This window comes from Nylanderia fulva, unplaced genomic scaffold, assembly GCF_048542155.1.
Source record: "Nylanderia fulva isolate GAGA-0341 unplaced genomic scaffold, ASM4854215v1 Scaffold5, whole genome shotgun sequence".
NCBI lineage: Eukaryota > Metazoa > Arthropoda > Insecta > Hymenoptera > Formicidae > Nylanderia > Nylanderia fulva.
This window is the reverse complement of record NW_028190587.1, coordinates 1880178-1897416: the sequence shown is the minus strand read 5'-3', so window position 1 is coordinate 1897416 and position 17239 is coordinate 1880178. Positions and strand designations below refer to the sequence as shown.

General features: G+C 29.0%; 4 protein-coding genes across 10 annotated transcripts; 3 read left to right on the top strand and 1 right to left on the bottom strand.

The window, feature by feature from the left end:
- The first annotated feature begins 1553 nt into the window (after positions 1 to 1553).
- Positions 1554 to 2744, top strand: LOC114940530 (ejaculatory bulb-specific protein 3-like). Its single transcript, XM_029317174.2, has 2 exons — positions 1554 to 1793; positions 2394 to 2744. Exons 1-2 carry the CDS (start codon positions 1601 to 1603, stop codon positions 2558 to 2560), a joined length of 360 nt encoding a protein of 119 aa, XP_029173007.2. The 5' UTR covers positions 1554 to 1600; the 3' UTR covers positions 2561 to 2744.
- A 275-nt stretch (positions 2745 to 3019) lies between these two features.
- On the top strand, positions 3020 to 5037 carry LOC114941963 (metallophosphoesterase domain-containing protein 1). The gene is made up of 5 exons (XM_029317171.2): positions 3020 to 3210; positions 3434 to 3578; positions 3710 to 3986; positions 4348 to 4574; positions 4662 to 5037. Exons 1-5 carry the CDS (start codon positions 3088 to 3090, stop codon positions 4787 to 4789), a joined length of 900 nt encoding a protein of 299 aa, XP_029173004.1. The 5' UTR covers positions 3020 to 3087; the 3' UTR covers positions 4790 to 5037.
- Positions 5038 to 5331: 294 nt separating this feature from the next.
- On the bottom strand, positions 5332 to 14578 carry Prps (phosphoribosyl pyrophosphate synthetase). 6 transcript variants are annotated; one of them, XM_029317166.2, is made up of 7 exons: positions 14402 to 14578; positions 12284 to 12491; positions 11449 to 11632; positions 9739 to 9801; positions 6689 to 6912; positions 6264 to 6597; positions 5332 to 6126 (listed from the first exon to the last, which is right to left on the bottom strand). In XM_029317166.2, the coding sequence occupies exons 1-7, from the start codon at positions 14466 to 14468 to the stop codon at positions 6034 to 6036; spliced, it is 1173 nt and encodes a 390-aa protein (XP_029172999.1). In that variant the 5' UTR covers positions 14469 to 14578; the 3' UTR covers positions 5332 to 6033. The 6 variants fall into 6 exon arrangements, with proteins under 6 accessions (XP_029172999.1, XP_029173003.1, XP_029172997.1 ...); XM_029317170.2 differs by having other exon boundaries at positions 12284 to 12577; positions 14402 to 14441; XM_029317164.2 differs by lacking the exons at positions 9739 to 9801; positions 14402 to 14578 and adding exons at positions 8220 to 8243; positions 12762 to 13153.
- Ubc4 (ubiquitin conjugating enzyme 4) lies at positions 13598 to 16746 on the top strand. Of its 2 annotated transcripts, none has more exons than XM_029317173.2 (5): positions 13598 to 13907; positions 15334 to 15486; positions 15794 to 15876; positions 16057 to 16220; positions 16311 to 16746. In XM_029317173.2, the coding sequence occupies exons 1-5, from the start codon at positions 13845 to 13847 to the stop codon at positions 16448 to 16450; spliced, it is 603 nt and encodes a 200-aa protein (XP_029173006.1). In that variant the 5' UTR covers positions 13598 to 13844; the 3' UTR covers positions 16451 to 16746. The 2 variants fall into 2 exon arrangements, with proteins under 2 accessions (XP_029173006.1, XP_029173005.1); XM_029317172.2 differs by lacking the exon at positions 13598 to 13907 and adding an exon at positions 13929 to 14303.
- Positions 16747 to 17239: the final 493 nt, after the last annotated feature.

Below are 17239 nucleotides of genomic sequence, written 5' to 3'. Positions count from 1 at the left end.
ATAATATATGAATTTTAAATCGGACAATAGAGCCCAAGCGCGAAAAATTAATTCTTCGGAACTGTATCTCTTGGTTTGAGATTACTAAATTCCATATATAAATTAATCTCAAACTTACATATGGAGAAAAATAGGCGAGAAAAATGGAACTTAGTAATCTCAAACCAAGAGATACAGTTCCGAAGAATTAATTTTTCGCGCTTGGGCTCTATTGGCCGATTTAAAATTTATATATTATTATTATTAGATATATTTCTGTTTTTATTTTTTAATTAAATATTAAATATATATATATATATATGATATACAAGAAATATATATATAAGCAAATGTCGCGCGCTTTTTGTAATATTTATAAAATAGAATATGTTAAGATAAACCGGCCTATATAACGTGAAATTTATTATCTGAAACGAAGTATCATTTTGATTGTGCATATAACACGATAAGTATGCGATCATAGTTATTTAAGAATTTTTGAGAAATAATCTTACTAATAATCTTTGATTGAAAACACTTCACACTTCATTCAGGATATATTATGACATACGCGATTTTTTTTTATAATACGCATATTTCACGATCTTTTATGCAAAAGTATACTTATTTATATTATATAAGATCTTCAGAAAATTTCCTGTCTCATGAATAATTGATGGAAAATTGATAGAAAATATATAATAAATATATATTTTGTCTGTCTTGCATCTTTAACAATATCTCTGTTTAATGTGTTTTCTGCAGTGTCAAACTCGTTAATATTTAATTTATAGAAAATAATCAATCAAGCGTTTAATAATTATTACAAAGATATATATATATAGTTAAAGATATAACTCATTAGTATGTCTAACTCGATAAAATTTTTCACAAAATTCATCTTATCGATCCTTATACATTTTTTAAAAAATATTTGTCTTTGCTTAATAAGTATTCTTACAGAAAAACTAAGCATAAAATAAAGCCTAAAATTAAATAAAATTATATAAATAAGTTATGCAAAGAATAAGATTATATGTATTTATTTAAAAGATTTTTGAGAAATTAAAGGGGAAAAAAATTTCATTTTATTTATTATTTTTGACTATTGATATTTTTTATAAGAAAAATCTTTTTTTTTCCCATGTACTCTATTATACTTATTAAATATCTTTTCGTTCTCTTTTAGATAATGATTCTTTTCTTTTCTCTTCTAAATAAGATGAAATTATTATACGAGTAATATAAATATAACAAATCATATATGCATTTATATGTATTTGATGTTGCAGTATTGTTTGACAAGATATAAATATTTCCCAAAAATATATAATGTGTCAATTATATAGCATATATACAACACTAATACACTATAATTAAAAGATGTATTTTTCTGAATCTTTGTCAATCAATTTTCTTCTTCTCTTTTTTTTTTTTACTTTGATCATTAGAATATAATATAAGCAATATGGTCATCGTTAAACTGTCATAGAAAATTGTACTATGACCATTTCATACATAATAGTTTTTTGTCTCGACCATTTCGTATAAATAGGATGGACAGTCTCCATTGAGTACTTAGTATCTTTATTAGGCGAGTTAGTGTAAAAGTGAAAAAATAATGGCTCGGCTAAGCTTCATCGTAGCGATTATCGTTGCACTAACATGCGTTTTCGCAGAGACACTTTATTCTGATCGATACGACGATGTTGATGTTGTCGCAATTTTTAATAATCCGAAAATGCGAGAACAATATTACAAATGTTTTATGGATTTAGCACCGTGCAAGACACCTGATTCAAAATTCTTTAAAGGTATATATCTATATAATATACACAGTGCATCTCACTTTCTTTTTCATTTGCAAATTTTTTTATTTTTTAAATTAATTTTTTTTTTAATATTAATAATAGTCAGGACAATTGTCTAATATTTGGTGATTGAAAGAATAGCATTTTTACTGATTATATAAATGTATTAAAAAACTATAGTAACAATGTAATATTTTAATTAATTTTAATTAATTTTTATAGATTTTTAATTAGGTTTATTGTGTCTGTATTATATTTATACATCTATATAATGATCTTAAAAATTCTGTAAATTTATTTAAAAAATTTAACAATGTGTTTTAATAGCATTTAAATTTTCGCTAAGAAAAAAATCAATTATAAGTGTATATATTTTTATTATAATTAAAGAATTTGCCATATATAAAAAAATATATGTGTGTGTATATATATACACATATCTTATTATTAAAGCTTTCTTGCATATTTTTTAAATTTTTATATAATAATTTTTATAGATTAATACAGTTTTATAAAAAAATGCAAGGTCAATTATATATTATTAATATAAATTAAATAAAATTAATAAATATTAATAAATTGATTTTCATATTTTGCTTCCAGAGATTATTGGTGAAGCTTTGAACACCGAATGTAGGAAATGTACTGAAAAGCAAAAGCAAAATTTGGATTATGTAATGGATTGGTATACAAAAAATAATCCCGAAGGACTACAGGCTCTCGTTGCAAAGAGTATAGAAGATATGCGAAAGAAAACCGATAAACAATAATTGCTCATGAAAAATGCTGACGAAACGGAACAAAAAATCACGGAAAAGCATCTGGAAAATCTTTCTATTTTTTCAGGAGAGTTAAACTCCATTAATTATATATATTCTATTATATATTATTAAATAATGATATATAAATGTAGTATTATATATTTTGTGTTCGAATAAAAGCTTTTAAAAATAACTTAAAAAATTTGTTTTCTTTATTTATAATTGATGTATACATATTTATTGTATTTTATTTCAATATGAATCATATGTGTTATTCATCAACATCATGCATATATATATGCTGCATTTTATATTCATATTATATATATTTGCACATCTATATATATATATATTGCGTTTAAATAAAAATTTGTAAATATATATTAAATATCAAAATGAATATTTTATTAATTTTATTATGTGATAAAAAACACATATTTTAAATTTTAATTGTGAAAAGAGAACGTGCAAGAAAACACGTGCAGCTAAACAATGAATCTCATGTGTCGGCGCAGAGTCATATTTAGCTGTTCAGCATGAAGATAGCTATACATCCGTTGACAGCTGATCCGACAGCAGCTTGGCGCGAATTATCTCAGTATCAAAAAGTTGTTAAAATAACTGCAAAATTGCCGACGACCGAGGCACCAAGCGATAAAGTACGTCTGATAATTTTTATCGTTCTGATGCTTTTTTATACGAAAAGATATATGTATGTTAACCTCAAAAAGTAGCCTTCACTTATTTTATATATTTTTCATATTATTAATTATACATGTATAAGCAGAATTTATTAAATATCTTATTTTTTTACAATTGTTCGCATAAATAGTTCTATCTACATGTATATTTAATTTAAAACGATAAATTTTAATTTTTTAGTTACGTGTAGTATGTATGAGCGATACGCACTCACTCACACCATTTATAAAATTTGATATACCTGTTGGGGACGTCTTCATCCACGCCGGAGATTTTACGAAATGTGGTAGTTTACAAGAAGTCATAGAATTCAACAATTGGATAGGTGCACTATATTAATAATAACAAATCAGGAAAGCCTATAATCAAAAGAAACAATATTTTTATTCATTAATAGCAACTTGAATTTTTTAAATCTAAATCGTATAAATATTAATGCATTTTGTGTGATTTTAGGTAACTTACCACACAAACATAAAATAGTTATAGCTGGCAATCATGAACTTAGCTTTGATCCCACATTTACGCATCCCTTTTCTGTGCATACCAGCGGGGATCATCAGAAACATACTGGAACCAGCATACTCGACAATATACCCACTTTGGGTATGTCAAAAGACACTCTTGCTGAAGCTATTAAAACTACTAATGTTAAAGATTATTTGACAAACTGTACATATTTGGAAGATTCCGAAATTGTAATACATGGAATCAAGATATATGGTACTCCATGGTAAATATTATCAAATTAGTTTCACTAAAAAATTTAGTAGTAAATAAATATGTATAGGCTTATTAAGTCATTAAGTAAAAACTTATATAACTCAGAATTAAAAAAGTTAAGCTTTTACCTATACATTTGTTTTTAAAATGTTATGAAAAAGATCTTTCATATATTTAGGTTCCAAGATTCAACAATATATACAGAACATGTGGCTTGTCTATATGTTGTGATATGTTGTAAAAGATAATTCATCAAAATTATATTAAAAATTTGATATTTTGAATATTGTATTATGAAAAATATTTGTAGAAAATAATTTCAGGTATATATAAGAGATTTCTTATTGAAGGACATTTCATTGAAATCTTAGGCAACCAGAATTTTGTAAATGGGCGTTTAACGTGCCACGTGGACAACCATGCCTGTCAAAATGGGAACTGATTCCATCGGATACAGATATTCTTGTAACGCACACTCCTCCTGTAGGTCATGGAGACCTATGTTGTAGCGGAGTACGCGCTGGATGCGTAGAGTTATTGTCGACAGTGCAAAATCGTGTGAAACCCAAATATCATGTATTTGGTCATATACATGAAGGTATGATAAAACCTTAACTGTAAAATCTAAATATATATGTATAAAAATATACTGCAAGTTTTCTATCTATTTAATTTTATTTTACAGGATATGGCATATCATCAGATGGCAAAATAATATACATCAATGCATCTACTTGTGATTTGAATTATCTGCCAAATAATTCACCAATCGTATTTGATATAACATTACCTCCTGGTGTTCAAAAATCGTAAGCTATCAAATTAGATAACACCAAAGAACACTTAAATTTTTCTTGAGAAAAGCTTGAGGAAAATTCGTACATAATCAATGTACAATTATATATAGAGATACAATATTACATAGAGAAGTTTCTCTTGCCTTAATTTAAACATGGTATATGTATAAAGCATATGATATAAGTATTAATTTATTTTTTTTTTTCATACAATTTGTAATGATTTAATATCATAATAATATTAAAAATATAATATCCATAAAATTGTGTTGTAATCTTTTTTAAATTATGTACTCTATTATCCTCTATTGTCTCCTCATTAATATAAGTTAAATTTTTATTTTTCAAATTTTTAGTAAACATTTTGTGACATCTGATGCACACACATATATGCTTTCTTAATATATATTACTTTTTATTCTTTATACATTTATTACTGTGCTTGAATAATAGATATTTTTTTATTAAATAAGAAAAATTTGCAATTGTATATCATTATAAACATATTAAGCTAAATTTGTATGTTGGTCCGAGGTTATTTTCCAAATAAAAACAATGCACATTACAAACCTTTTTTATTGTAATATAGCTGAGGTATTAGATTATAGTCGTATTAAAAAATACGACTGTGCCATTTTCTTATTATCTATATGATAATCACAACACAATGATAATTTTAATATAATTACGAAATTTTAAGCATCAATATATGAAAAACTTTTCTATGCAGAGATATTACAGATCTAAAAATTTTTATTTAATACGGGATCTCGGCATTAGTAAATTATGTTACCTAAATGATACGTGCGGGCACATTGAGGGCATTTTAATCATAGTTTACAAGTTCCGATCTATTAAATTACTAATAATCTCTTGTCATAAGAGATCAATCGATCATTTTTTAATTTATTTTCTTTTTTAAGTGAGACATGTGAAAAGATGCTATAAGTTATACACAGCAAAAGTTGCAACTATGATCACAACGAAATTCGAGTAAGGTAAAGACATTTGTATTTTTTCTACTGTCTACAAAAATTCGAAAAATAGTTGGTTACTAAATTTTAAAGAAAAAAAATAACCTATATATATATATATATATATATATATATATATATATATATATATATATATATAAATCTAATCTTTTAAAAATTTATCACGATTATATCATGAATTTATCGATTAGTCAAATTTACTGTTAGAAATTCATGAAAAAATAGAACTAATATAAATCTCAATTTGAAGTAGGAAGATTTTCATCTAATACGGTACATTTGAAAACAGATATGATACGGATTCACCATTATGCGTCCGCCTTACGGCTTCAGCAAACATCATCGACACGTCAATGCACTGAAAAATAACAATCAATAATATATTATGATTAAAAATTAATATCTATAATATTATCATTATTGTTATTATCGTGATAAGAATCATTTCATTATATTTAATATACAATTCCTTGAGTGAGAAGAATAATAAGTTACCTGAATCTTTGGGCAATCTTTCATGTGACCATCTTGTGGAATAGTATTAGTCACTACCACAGCTTCGAAGCAGGCGTTGTTAATCCTACTAATTGCAGGACCGCTGAATATACCATGTGTAAGTATTGCATAAACTTTTGTGGCACCAGCTTCCAACAACTTTTCCGCCGCATGACAGATAGTACCGCAGGTATCAGCCATATCATCTACGAGAATTGCGACTCTGTCTTTGACATCTCCGACTAATACCATGCTAGCGACTTCATTTGCCTTTTTCCTTTCTTTATGTATAAGGGCAAACTCAACATTTAACCGATCTGCGATAGATGTGACTCTGTAAAATAAAAAATATCTCAATATCAATATCTGATGTCAAGATCAATATCTTTAATTAAAAATATTTCTTTTTTTTTTCGATTACTTACCTTTTGGCGCCACCCGCATCGGGGGAGACGATAATGCTGTTTCGCCATTCAACAATATTCTCTTTAATCCATTTGAGGACAGCTGGCTCGGCAAATAAATTATCTACTGGGATATCAAAGAATCCTTGTATTTGACTAGCATGCAAATCCATTGTGATAATGTGATCAGCACCTGCTACGGAAAGCATATTCGCTACTAGCTTTGCGGAGATTGGCGCACGACTCTGTAAAAACACATTTTAATAAGATAAGTTTCGAAAATTTGGACGAGTCCTTCAAGTCCATTTGCAACTGGAAATATCCTGCAATTTAAAGAAATTGCTATTAAAATCTTATAAAAACACGCCGAAAACATACTACAAAAAATTGGAAAAAGTTATGAGCCCCAGTCTGTTTGCTTCCTTTAAGCTAAACAAGAATTTTTCACAGGATACAATATTAATTTATCTCGACTGTGAGGGCTTTAAAAAACAGATATAAGATTTGATTTATTAAATATTGAAAACAAATTGTCCAAAGAGATTTTCTTTTTTTCAGAGGGGACAAAATATAAATATAATGGCTAAGTAATAAAATTTTTTTTTTCAAAAAATATATATTTATAGAAAATATATTTTGACAGAAAAACAACGTTGCAAATGCACCCCAGTTAGACTCTAAATAACTATTGTAAGTGAAGCAAAATATCTAAAATTATGAACGCAAAACGAAACACAATGCATCTCGATCCCTTACCCTCATATAGCAAAGGATGGCATGAGATGAACAAGAGGGCAAACATTTACAGATAAATATGTGTAAGTATAAATCACAAATATAAAAAAATAGGTTTTAATAAGTAGATACATCAGTATTTCGCGAGTGCATATTTCTGGACATTATGTGCAAAATTATGTAAAAAAAATTTTATAATTGTAAATTTAAATATATCCGAATTAGTACATTGTCTTCGATTGTCTTCAATAAAGAAATGCATTGTGCAAATGATGAAATATTTTTAACATATAAATACTTGTAATCAGTTGTGTTGTACATATATATATAAGAGTTATAAAAGACTATTATTAATCATTTTAAGATCTTTTCACAATTACTGTATTGACAGGAGAAGTTATTACGGAAATAAAAAAAAAAACACATTGACACATTCCTATACTATTTAAGCATTAATAAGAATAGGCGATACTTGATTAGTGCACTCAGACAATAACACTGATTTAAGCCTCAATAATTAGTATCTAATGAAACATACATGTACGCGTACCCCATTATACTAATTGCGAACAATGTACTGCTATTATATTAATATTTTGCCCTCTCATTCGGATATCATATGCTTTGACCAAATGTTTCATTCATTCATTCATTCACGGGGATACCAATGTGCTGTATAGCAACGATATTATTTAAGTTTGGTTAGTCCTACAAAGAAAATTTTCATCTTAATTTCAAAAATCAATATTACAAATTTGATTCATCGAGTTATCATTGCAAACGCCGCACTCGACAATCTCGTTGCTATTATACTCACTGTAGACAGGTCGGGCAGAATATCCTGAAAATACCCAACTATTCAGAATCTTAAAAAGATATACACAAGTTTTCTTTTTTAATAAACATTATAGCCAAATGTTTCTTTTCACTTTGTAATATGATTTAAAAATATAACAAGAGCTGGATAAAACTAAAAAAATTATGTACTTTTAGATAACTGTCTAACAACAGCTGATTCAAAATTATACAATTTTTTTAGTTTTATCTTATATACATATATTAATCTCATGCAATACCCAATTAATATTTAAAAGATGCTCATTTTTGTTGTAAATTAATATATAAAAATATCATGCACATATTTTACATAAATTTTTACTTAAAAAAATAAATATATTGAATTATATTATTCAATATATTTGTAAAATATTTAATATATAACATTAATTAAATAAAGTGCATCAAAGATTGATGAACTATGTGTGATTATTATTGACATAACAACAAAAATGAGCACAGAAGACCCCCCTCAAAGAGAAATCTAGCACGAGTTTTGCAATACCCATCCGGGTTATCTAATGTGATAACCTTATGTTATTATTGAACAACATGCTTGAAATGTATGCATTTGCAGTGCTCAGATGTTTAAAATATTTGCCTTGTTGCAAACATTATCTCATTATGATTGTGTTGGTAATAACAAACTGCTAGAAATTATAACTTTATGCATAATATTTATAATATTACAATCATATTTCTATCTATATTTTTGTCTATGTTTTAAAATGATATGTAAATGTTGATACTAAAAGCAACGAGTGTTTGTTTCAACAAAAAATTCTGATGACGCAAGTCTGATTTAACACAACTTATAAAAGTTTAACTCATGCTTGATTTGCACACTTTTTACATGATTATATAAATGATATAGTTTATTTATTTATAACAATAATTTTGATGTGACTTTTATATAATATACACAATATTAAAATGTTATTATAAATTTCACTTATTATCACATACATTGTTAATATTATCTTTGCATATATATTCTTTCAAATTATATATTAGTTTCATCATTTAACAATAAATATGATTCAAAAAGAAAACAATATTTTTTACATACATTGTATAGCTGATTAAATTTTTGAGTTTTATATCATTTATATAAAAGCTACCTGTTCTTATAATATGAAATCATTTGACACTTGCAATTATAAATTGAGACAGCCAATATAACATATATCTACTTTCATCAAGGATTAATATTTCTATTATAGTTATAATTTTGCCTATCAAAAAAGCAAAAATATATCCCTAAAGATTATAAAAAAAATTATGATAATCAACGAATGATGAAAGTCCAGTAATATACAAGTGTATTTCTCTCCTATCTGGTGCAGCCCAATGACGAAAGCCGGCAGAATATAAGCATATTTTATATATGACAATGAAATCAAGTTTTGCGTTCCAAAAATGATATTACTCCACTGGTCTGTTACAAAGCTATGAGAGAATAAGAAGATGTAACATAAAAATGGACCGCCACAAGTTACCCTGAATTTCCACTCGTTCGACTTCATGATAATCTGACTTTTAGAGTCTCCAGCATCATTGCCCTGCGAAGATACAGTACATTAAAGAAATATAGTTTCTTCTTCAAGATAACGTTTCCTCCTTATTTCACATTTGCCGTTTTTACTATCAAAACATAGACTTCAAGTTTTGTTAATATTAAATAGAATAGAAACTGAAAACATATTTTACAAAAGACAGATTTGTGTATTCATATATATAATATAATATATAAATTAATATAAAGAATTATTGTGCTTGTGTCATATGTATTATAAAAATGACACATTGTTAAACAAAAAATCATGTAAAATAGGAGATGATAAATTTTTTATATACATATATATATATATTAATTACATGTGAACCAACTATCTATTCCAAGTTTTGTTGAAAAGATTGTTGCAAGTTTATATGTTTTGTTTTTAAAAATGTCATTTTTAGATATTATGCAAGTGTGAAAATTAATAGAATTGATATCTATTTAGTCAAATGTAGACTGTGACTATATTAATTGGTGAACACATATTAACAATTATATAATTACATATAACAATTATAATTACAAAAATTATTCTAGCTTGTAAACATATATATTTACACGCGTGTGTGTGTGTGTGTGTGTGCATATATGTATATATACACACATACACATATACATACATACAAGTACACCAGTGATTATGTAAGATATATAAACACATCTTTTAAAGTATTAAGATTTTGCAAATTTTATGAATAAGAAAGAGATATAAATATTGTATGTACATATATATATATATTAAAAGAGAGATATATATACATGTATATATATGCATATGATGTATGGCATAGTCTTTGATAAGATATAATATTACTGTTAAAAATTACTGATAAATATAATTATTGTTTTACAAAAATATTTGCAATAGAAATATAACTTTCAAAAGTATTTCGAGAATAAAATTTTTCATACATACACATTTTTGACCACAAATGCAGATTTAATGCATATATCACATGCATATTTGCTATTTATTATTTCATATATTATTACTATACTGTTTTAAATAACTCCTTATATATTGTTAGTATAATCTCAATGACTAAGATATGTAAGTATATACATTAAAGATAAAAAAACAAAAAAAAAACAAAAAAAAAACAATACTATTTTATTAAAAAAGAATGCTTTGATATAATAATACAGAAATGTATATATATGTATATTTATATTTAATCTATAGAGAGAGTAGAAAACAAAAATAATTGAAATAAATAAAAATTGACTCATTTTTCCTCTCTTTTTCTTAGAAAATGCATTAAGAATTTTCTGAATAAGAATTTAGGCCAGTTTGAACATTGTCAAGCATTGATATTCGTATGATATAACACTTAAGTCCACATTACATAATAATCACAAGAAATTCGCTTTCAGGCAACAGAATTAATTTTGACTCTTACTCAAGTCTTCCTCAGCTAAAAACTGATCACATAAGATGTACTTTAAGTACATTCGTACTAACATCAATGTTTAATGATACTTTCTGGTAATACCCCCCCAAATATTCTTAAAAATAATTGACCTATATAAAGCATCGTTATAAAAATTAGTATTATTTATCGATTTGGATACTATATCTATTTTATGAAACTACTTAGAACTTAAATCTAGCTAAAGAAATAATCATTATACAACCCTTTTCTCTTACCTTATCTTTTTTATCCTGCCTTGCATAAGGAAAACAAGGAATAACCGCTGTCACTCGAGATGCAGAAGCAATTTTGCAAGCGTTGATCATAATCAGAAGCTCCATTAGATTATCGTTCACCTCGCCGCTTCCGCTTTGCACGATATACACGTCTTCTCCACGGACAGATTCTCCAATCTCCACGCTACATATGATTAAATTTTGAAAAATTTTTACCAATATACGAAGAATGTGGTATAAAGCGTATTAAGCCAAATTCAAATAAAGTTTCGAATAACATAAAAATATAAGATAAAAACAATGTTATTACGATCATCAAAAAAATTTCCGACAAACAAAAAAAATACATTCGAATATTAATGCGCATTAATTAAAGTGCGCCTTAAGATGCGGAAAGGGATCAAATGATGAGACCTTTCTCACGTATCGTCACACTCTCAACGTTGCGCATTTCGATCCCGCGTAATCTATGCGCGATCTGCAGAAAACATGTCTTTCTTCCAAAAGCCGGAAAATGAATAATACCGTGAATGCACGTGCTCTCGCGTCTTCCATTCGTGTCACGGGACGTTGCGGCGCGAATCGATACTCGCCGCACGTGGGCATCGTGTTAGACGATTGGAATTTTTTCGGAGCATTCCGAGACGGGAAATAAACGGAGAAATGTATGAATGTCACGGCGGGTTCGCTCGAGGAGCTCCGCCGAGGAGAAGATACGCGATCCACGCGAAATGACACGTCACGGTTACCTCGCTAAGACCTCGTATAAAAACATGACATTCGAGACGGAGCGCGCGTTAGGCGCGGGATAACGTGGTAGTAAGGGCCATATTACCATGTCTCGAGGTTGCTGAATTTCTTTGTGACAACCTTCCCGATGTCGATACCGAGTCGATCGACGATCCGTTGGGCGAGATCAGGATGCGAGGTCCCGCTGAAGACCTTGATATTCGGCATTCTGCTCTGTAGGCCACGCACCCGTGAATTTTCCAAGTTTGCGCGTAACAAACTCTTGGCACGCACTGGCTGCGACACGGGCATCACTGAAACAGAAAGCACCGGGGCGGTCGGCCAATCGCTGCTCGCCGTCTCCGTACCGGACGTGACGTCGTCCAGCTTCACGCTCCGCCTACGAGCGCGTGTGGTTATATTAGCTTATCGAGGAATTTTCCCTGCTTAATTCGGCGGAAAGACTAGCGAAAACGCCGTTATCTCTCTCTCTCTCTTTCTCTTTTTTGCGATAAAGGCGCTTACGTCTTCGAGCGATTTACGTATCGCGAATAAAAATACGTATATATATATGAGATATTCACCGCCGACAGTTGTGACATCAGCTGAGCGCGCGCGCGCGCACTCTCGATGCTCCGGCTCTTGCGAAGGGCGCGTCGTCAATGATCGATACGCGGGGACTCTCTCGCGTTCTTTTGCGCCTTCTCCGTCTTTTTTTGTCCGCATTCTCGGATTCCTTTTCGCGTTTTTTATTCAGCCTGTTTGCGTCGAATCACCTGCGCGGACGCGCGATTTTCGCGACAGATCGCGCGCACGTGTTTCCGCTCCCCGCGAGCCGGATGTCCTTTGTCAAACGACAATATATACCGCGTTATTTATTTTATTTTGATTTATTTATTTTTCAGCGTCTCTTCGATATTCCGGTTTGTAAATTATTCGACACGCGGTATGTCTCGGGATATTTCCTTTTTCGTTTTATAACCTATAAGATAATTTTATTTCACATTATTATTACATTTTTAATTATATTATTTATTGTTATTATTATTATTATTATTATTATTATTTATAATATTATATTATTATTATTATATTAATAAATTTATTATTATGAATTTCATTCTATTCCTATTAATCTCTTCGAAAAAAAAAATTCCTTCAAAAACTAAAAAAAAAATAAATAAAAATAATATCTAATTCGGCGAGTACACATGTAACCGCCGAAATATCGGGGCGTATATCGCAATCTACATATTTGTAGGCGATTCGGCAAGGGCGCCGTGGCGCGGCGCGACGTGAATCTAGACAAAATTCAAAACGAGCGGGCGCGAGAAGCGGGTGACAGTCAACTTTTGCCTATCAATGTGGCGCCGGCGGCGCTGATCGCGATGATGATAAATTGTTGCATGTGTATGTAAGTAACGCGGCGGCGTGCGTGAGTTTTCTCGGCCACGGGTTAGGGAAGGCCGTTTTCACGGGGGTGACAGGCAAAAATTCCGCAGGCGGATATTTCATTTACGCATCGCGCGAAAAAAGAAACGACGTTTCGTATGCCGCGACGATTCTCGGCTGCTGCGCGAGAGAACGCGTGATCGACGCGAGAGCGTTCATTCATTTCGCGAGCGACAATGATATCGTGCTAACCGTCCCTAGGCGATCCCGGAGCCATGGCGAACATCGCGGCGCAGCGAATCAAACGGGAATTCAAAGAGGTTATAAAAAGCGAGGAGGTAAGCGACTCGGCGAAAAGGTCAACACATGGAGAGAAACAGAAATGTAGAGAGGGAGAGAGAGAGAGAGAGAGATAAAAAAATCCGTATCGCGGTTATGCAATCTTTTTGCGGCCGAGAGTCTCGTATTGCAAAATTGTAATCCGCGATCTCCATCGATCAATCATCGAAGAAAAATATCGCCGATCATCTGTTGTGTCGTGCCTTGTCAACTGTCATTTATAAATATAAATATCCGATAAGAGAGAGAGAGACAGAGAAAGAATGTTGATTGTCTGTTGCGTCTCCAAAACATTTTGTTAAAACTAATTTCGTAGCAATTAAATGATTTCTATTGGATTGTTTTCTTCTCGATGCGTGTTTTTATGTAGAGAGCATCATGTGTTTATGAATCATGTATGTATTCATGTGTCGAGTGTGTACGATAATCATCTTATTTTGTACATCAATAATCTATTTAAATGATGAATGTAGGAATAAAAGTGTTCACTCACCATGCTGTCTAAAGTCTCGATTGCATTGTGATCCTTGAGTAGCTTTACACTTTTTCAAATTGCTCATTCTGTGTGCTCACATGAAAGTTTGTTGCGATAAAATGTATCCGCATGTGCCTCTTCAGGAAGATGATTACGTCAAGGCATCACAAATGCCATACCGTAACAGTTTTGTGAATTATCACTATGAGCAGTCGAGATTTCTCTTATCATACTAAATGTCATAGGTTATGATCACATGTTTTTATTTAGAAAATTATTACGAAAATTATGACGTAGGATCACACACAAACTTTATCTTGAAAGAGCATAGTTTGGCAATATGTTGGATCCCTCTCTCATAAGTTTTCATCCATGCTGCAATGACGTGTAATCATTTTTTATATTTTACTCACAGAAAAACAGATGATTAAAAAACAAGTGTCATGTTGAAACTGTCCAAAACATTGCATTGCTACACTACTATGATTTGAGGGCTTCCTAAACTTCAATTGTTTTTAGATTCATGAGGACATCGTTATCATTTTTATCAATTTTTTTGTATACTTCTCGACAGTTTGTGCAATATATTTAATGTATTTTATAATGTATTTTTGTGTTCTTTAAATATATATGTATTAAACAACATTTTACAAAATTATTTTCTATATTTACTTACTGGGTTTTTGATTCATTAGTGTTTGTTATCTTTTCTAAAGTATGTCTATATTTACATTAATTTTTTGACTAAAGAAATTGCATATAAATTCAATTTATTTCCATAATATAATATATCTTTTAAACTATTTTTAATTATGCTTACTAACATATATAAAATATATTAAAAAATTTTGATATTCCATATACAATATTCCAAATTAATATATAGCAAAACTACAATAAATATTTGTAGCAATTTCATTTTCTAATGCTTTATTTAATATCTGTAATAGATAGCGAAATGTGCGATTAAAGTTGAATTGGTCAACGATAGTCTTACCGAGTTAAAGGGCGAAATTGCTGGTCCACCAGATACACCATACGAAGGAGGTAATTTTGTGCTCGAAATAAAAGTTCCCGAGACATATCCATTCAATCCTCCCAAAGTAAGTTAATATTTTTGAAGAATCTGTAAAATTATTTGTGCAGTTAATGTTTCTATTATTTCTAATTCTATTACATACAATATATAAAAGAAGTTAAATTATAATACAAATATTATGAATCTATTACAAACTTAATTAGTAATTATATAATTAATTTTTAGCTATTCTATTAAACTATTATAATAGATAAAGTTATTATTTATTTATATTCTTTCTTAAAAAAATATAAATATGTTTATAAAAGATATTTAATAGATTTTATTTAAAAATTTTACATAGCATAAATAATAAGATTCTTATTTTGTAGGTGCGTTTTATAACAAAAATATGGCATCCTAATATATCTTCTGTCACTGGTGCTATTTGTTTGGACATTTTGAAAGATCAATGGTATGTATTTTTATCAAGTTTAAAATGTGACATATGTAGTCACTATTATCATTCTATCTTACATCCGTTTTCATGCTAAGTAAAAGTATTAGGATTATATTTATAATATTAATAGAACATTTTTTTATATATAATATTAAGACTACAATGTACACTTACATTTTTATTTTCATATTTAAGGGCTGCTGCAATGACTCTGCGTACGGTATTACTGTCATTACAAGCATTATTATCTGCAGCAGAACCTGACGATCCTCAAGATGCAGTAGTTGCTAAACAATATAAAGAACATCCCGAAATGTTTCGTCAAACTGCTACACATTGGACATTTGTATATGCAGGTGGTACGTGATATATTTCTATACATAAATTTATATATATACACATATATATAATATTTGAATCTAAATATGATTTATATATGTCAATTTCAGGACCAGCAAAAATGCCTGATTTAGATGAGAAAATAAGAAGATTAACAGATATGGGAATCGAAGAACATAATGCGAGAGTTGCTCTATCCTCATATAATTGGGACTTAGAACGCGCTACCGAGCACTGCCTCTTCAGTTAGTGATAACTGCATAGCTAATCTGTTACATCCAAGCACCATTCATTTTGTCATTAAGAAGTTCTTGTAATAATCATTCGGATATTGATATTATTAGTGATTTGGCAATTGGTATTTTGCACCAACAGTGACAATATCTGATTAAAAAAAACATCATCAGGAAAGCTATTCAATATCCACCAATAGTCATTAATTAATTAATTTATAACATAGGCATGAGAAATAATTAATAAAAAGCATAATATGAATCGGTTAAATAAATTTCAAATATTTTTTTAATAATATATTGTTTTATCATATTCTGCTGAAATTCCATATTATTGTTTAAAAAATAAAATCTGTTCAGTCATATAACATATGAGATATAAAATTAAAAATAATATATTTTTAATTCCTTGTATATACATAAGAATTCATAGTATATCACAAATTTGATATAAATGCATATTATTTCTTTTGTGTATTGTCAAATTTTTTATGGTTTTGTCAGCTTTTGATGTTCTACATTACAGATCTTGAAATTAAGGTATTAAGGATATTGAACTTTCAGTAAAGTCTAGTATACATATTCTCACGATACTGGATGTATTTCAAATGTGTATTTAAGTATTTGATTGCAACGTCTTTAATTTATAATTTGATATCAATAATGCGTAAATTTTGCTGACAAGCTACATGTGTTTATGCATTTATATTCTTAATGCAGAAATTATGTTATAATAGAAATATATTCGAAAAAAAATATGGTTTTCTTTTTTTTTATATATAGGATATACATTTGGATATACATAT

Coding starts and splice junctions, on each gene's coding strand:
- LOC114941963 (XM_029317171.2), top strand. CDS start 3,088: ATGAAGATAGCTATACATCCGTTGACAGCTGATCCGACAGCAGCTTGG. Junction 3,211..3,433: donor CCGAGGCACCAAGCGATAAA/GTACGTCTGATA, acceptor TTAATTTTTTAG/TTACGTGTAGTATGTATGAG. Junction 3,579..3,709: donor AGAATTCAACAATTGGATAG/GTGCACTATATT, acceptor GTGTGATTTTAG/GTAACTTACCACACAAACAT.
- LOC114940530 (XM_029317174.2), top strand. CDS start 1,601: ATGGCTCGGCTAAGCTTCATCGTAGCGATTATCGTTGCACTAACATGC. Junction 1,794..2,393: donor TGATTCAAAATTCTTTAAAG/GTATATATCTAT, acceptor TTTTGCTTCCAG/AGATTATTGGTGAAGCTTTG.
- Ubc4 (XM_029317172.2), top strand. CDS start 14,232: ATGATTTCTATTGGATTGTTTTCTTCTCGATGCGTGTTTTTATGTAGA. Junction 14,304..15,333: donor ATCATGTGTTTATGAATCAT/GTATGTATTCAT, acceptor TATCTGTAATAG/ATAGCGAAATGTGCGATTAA. Junction 15,487..15,793: donor ATCCATTCAATCCTCCCAAA/GTAAGTTAATAT, acceptor CTTATTTTGTAG/GTGCGTTTTATAACAAAAAT.
- Prps (XM_029317163.2), bottom strand. CDS start 12,903: ATGCGGACAAAAAAAGACGGAGAAGGCGCAAAAGAACGCGAGAGAGTC. Junction 9,802..11,448: donor GGCAGGATAAAAAAGATAAG/GTAAGAGAAAAG, acceptor GTATCTTCGCAG/GGCAATGATGCTGGAGACTC. Junction 6,598..6,688: donor GATGCGGGTGGCGCCAAAAG/GTAAGTAATCGA, acceptor TTTATTTTACAG/AGTCACATCTATCGCAGATC.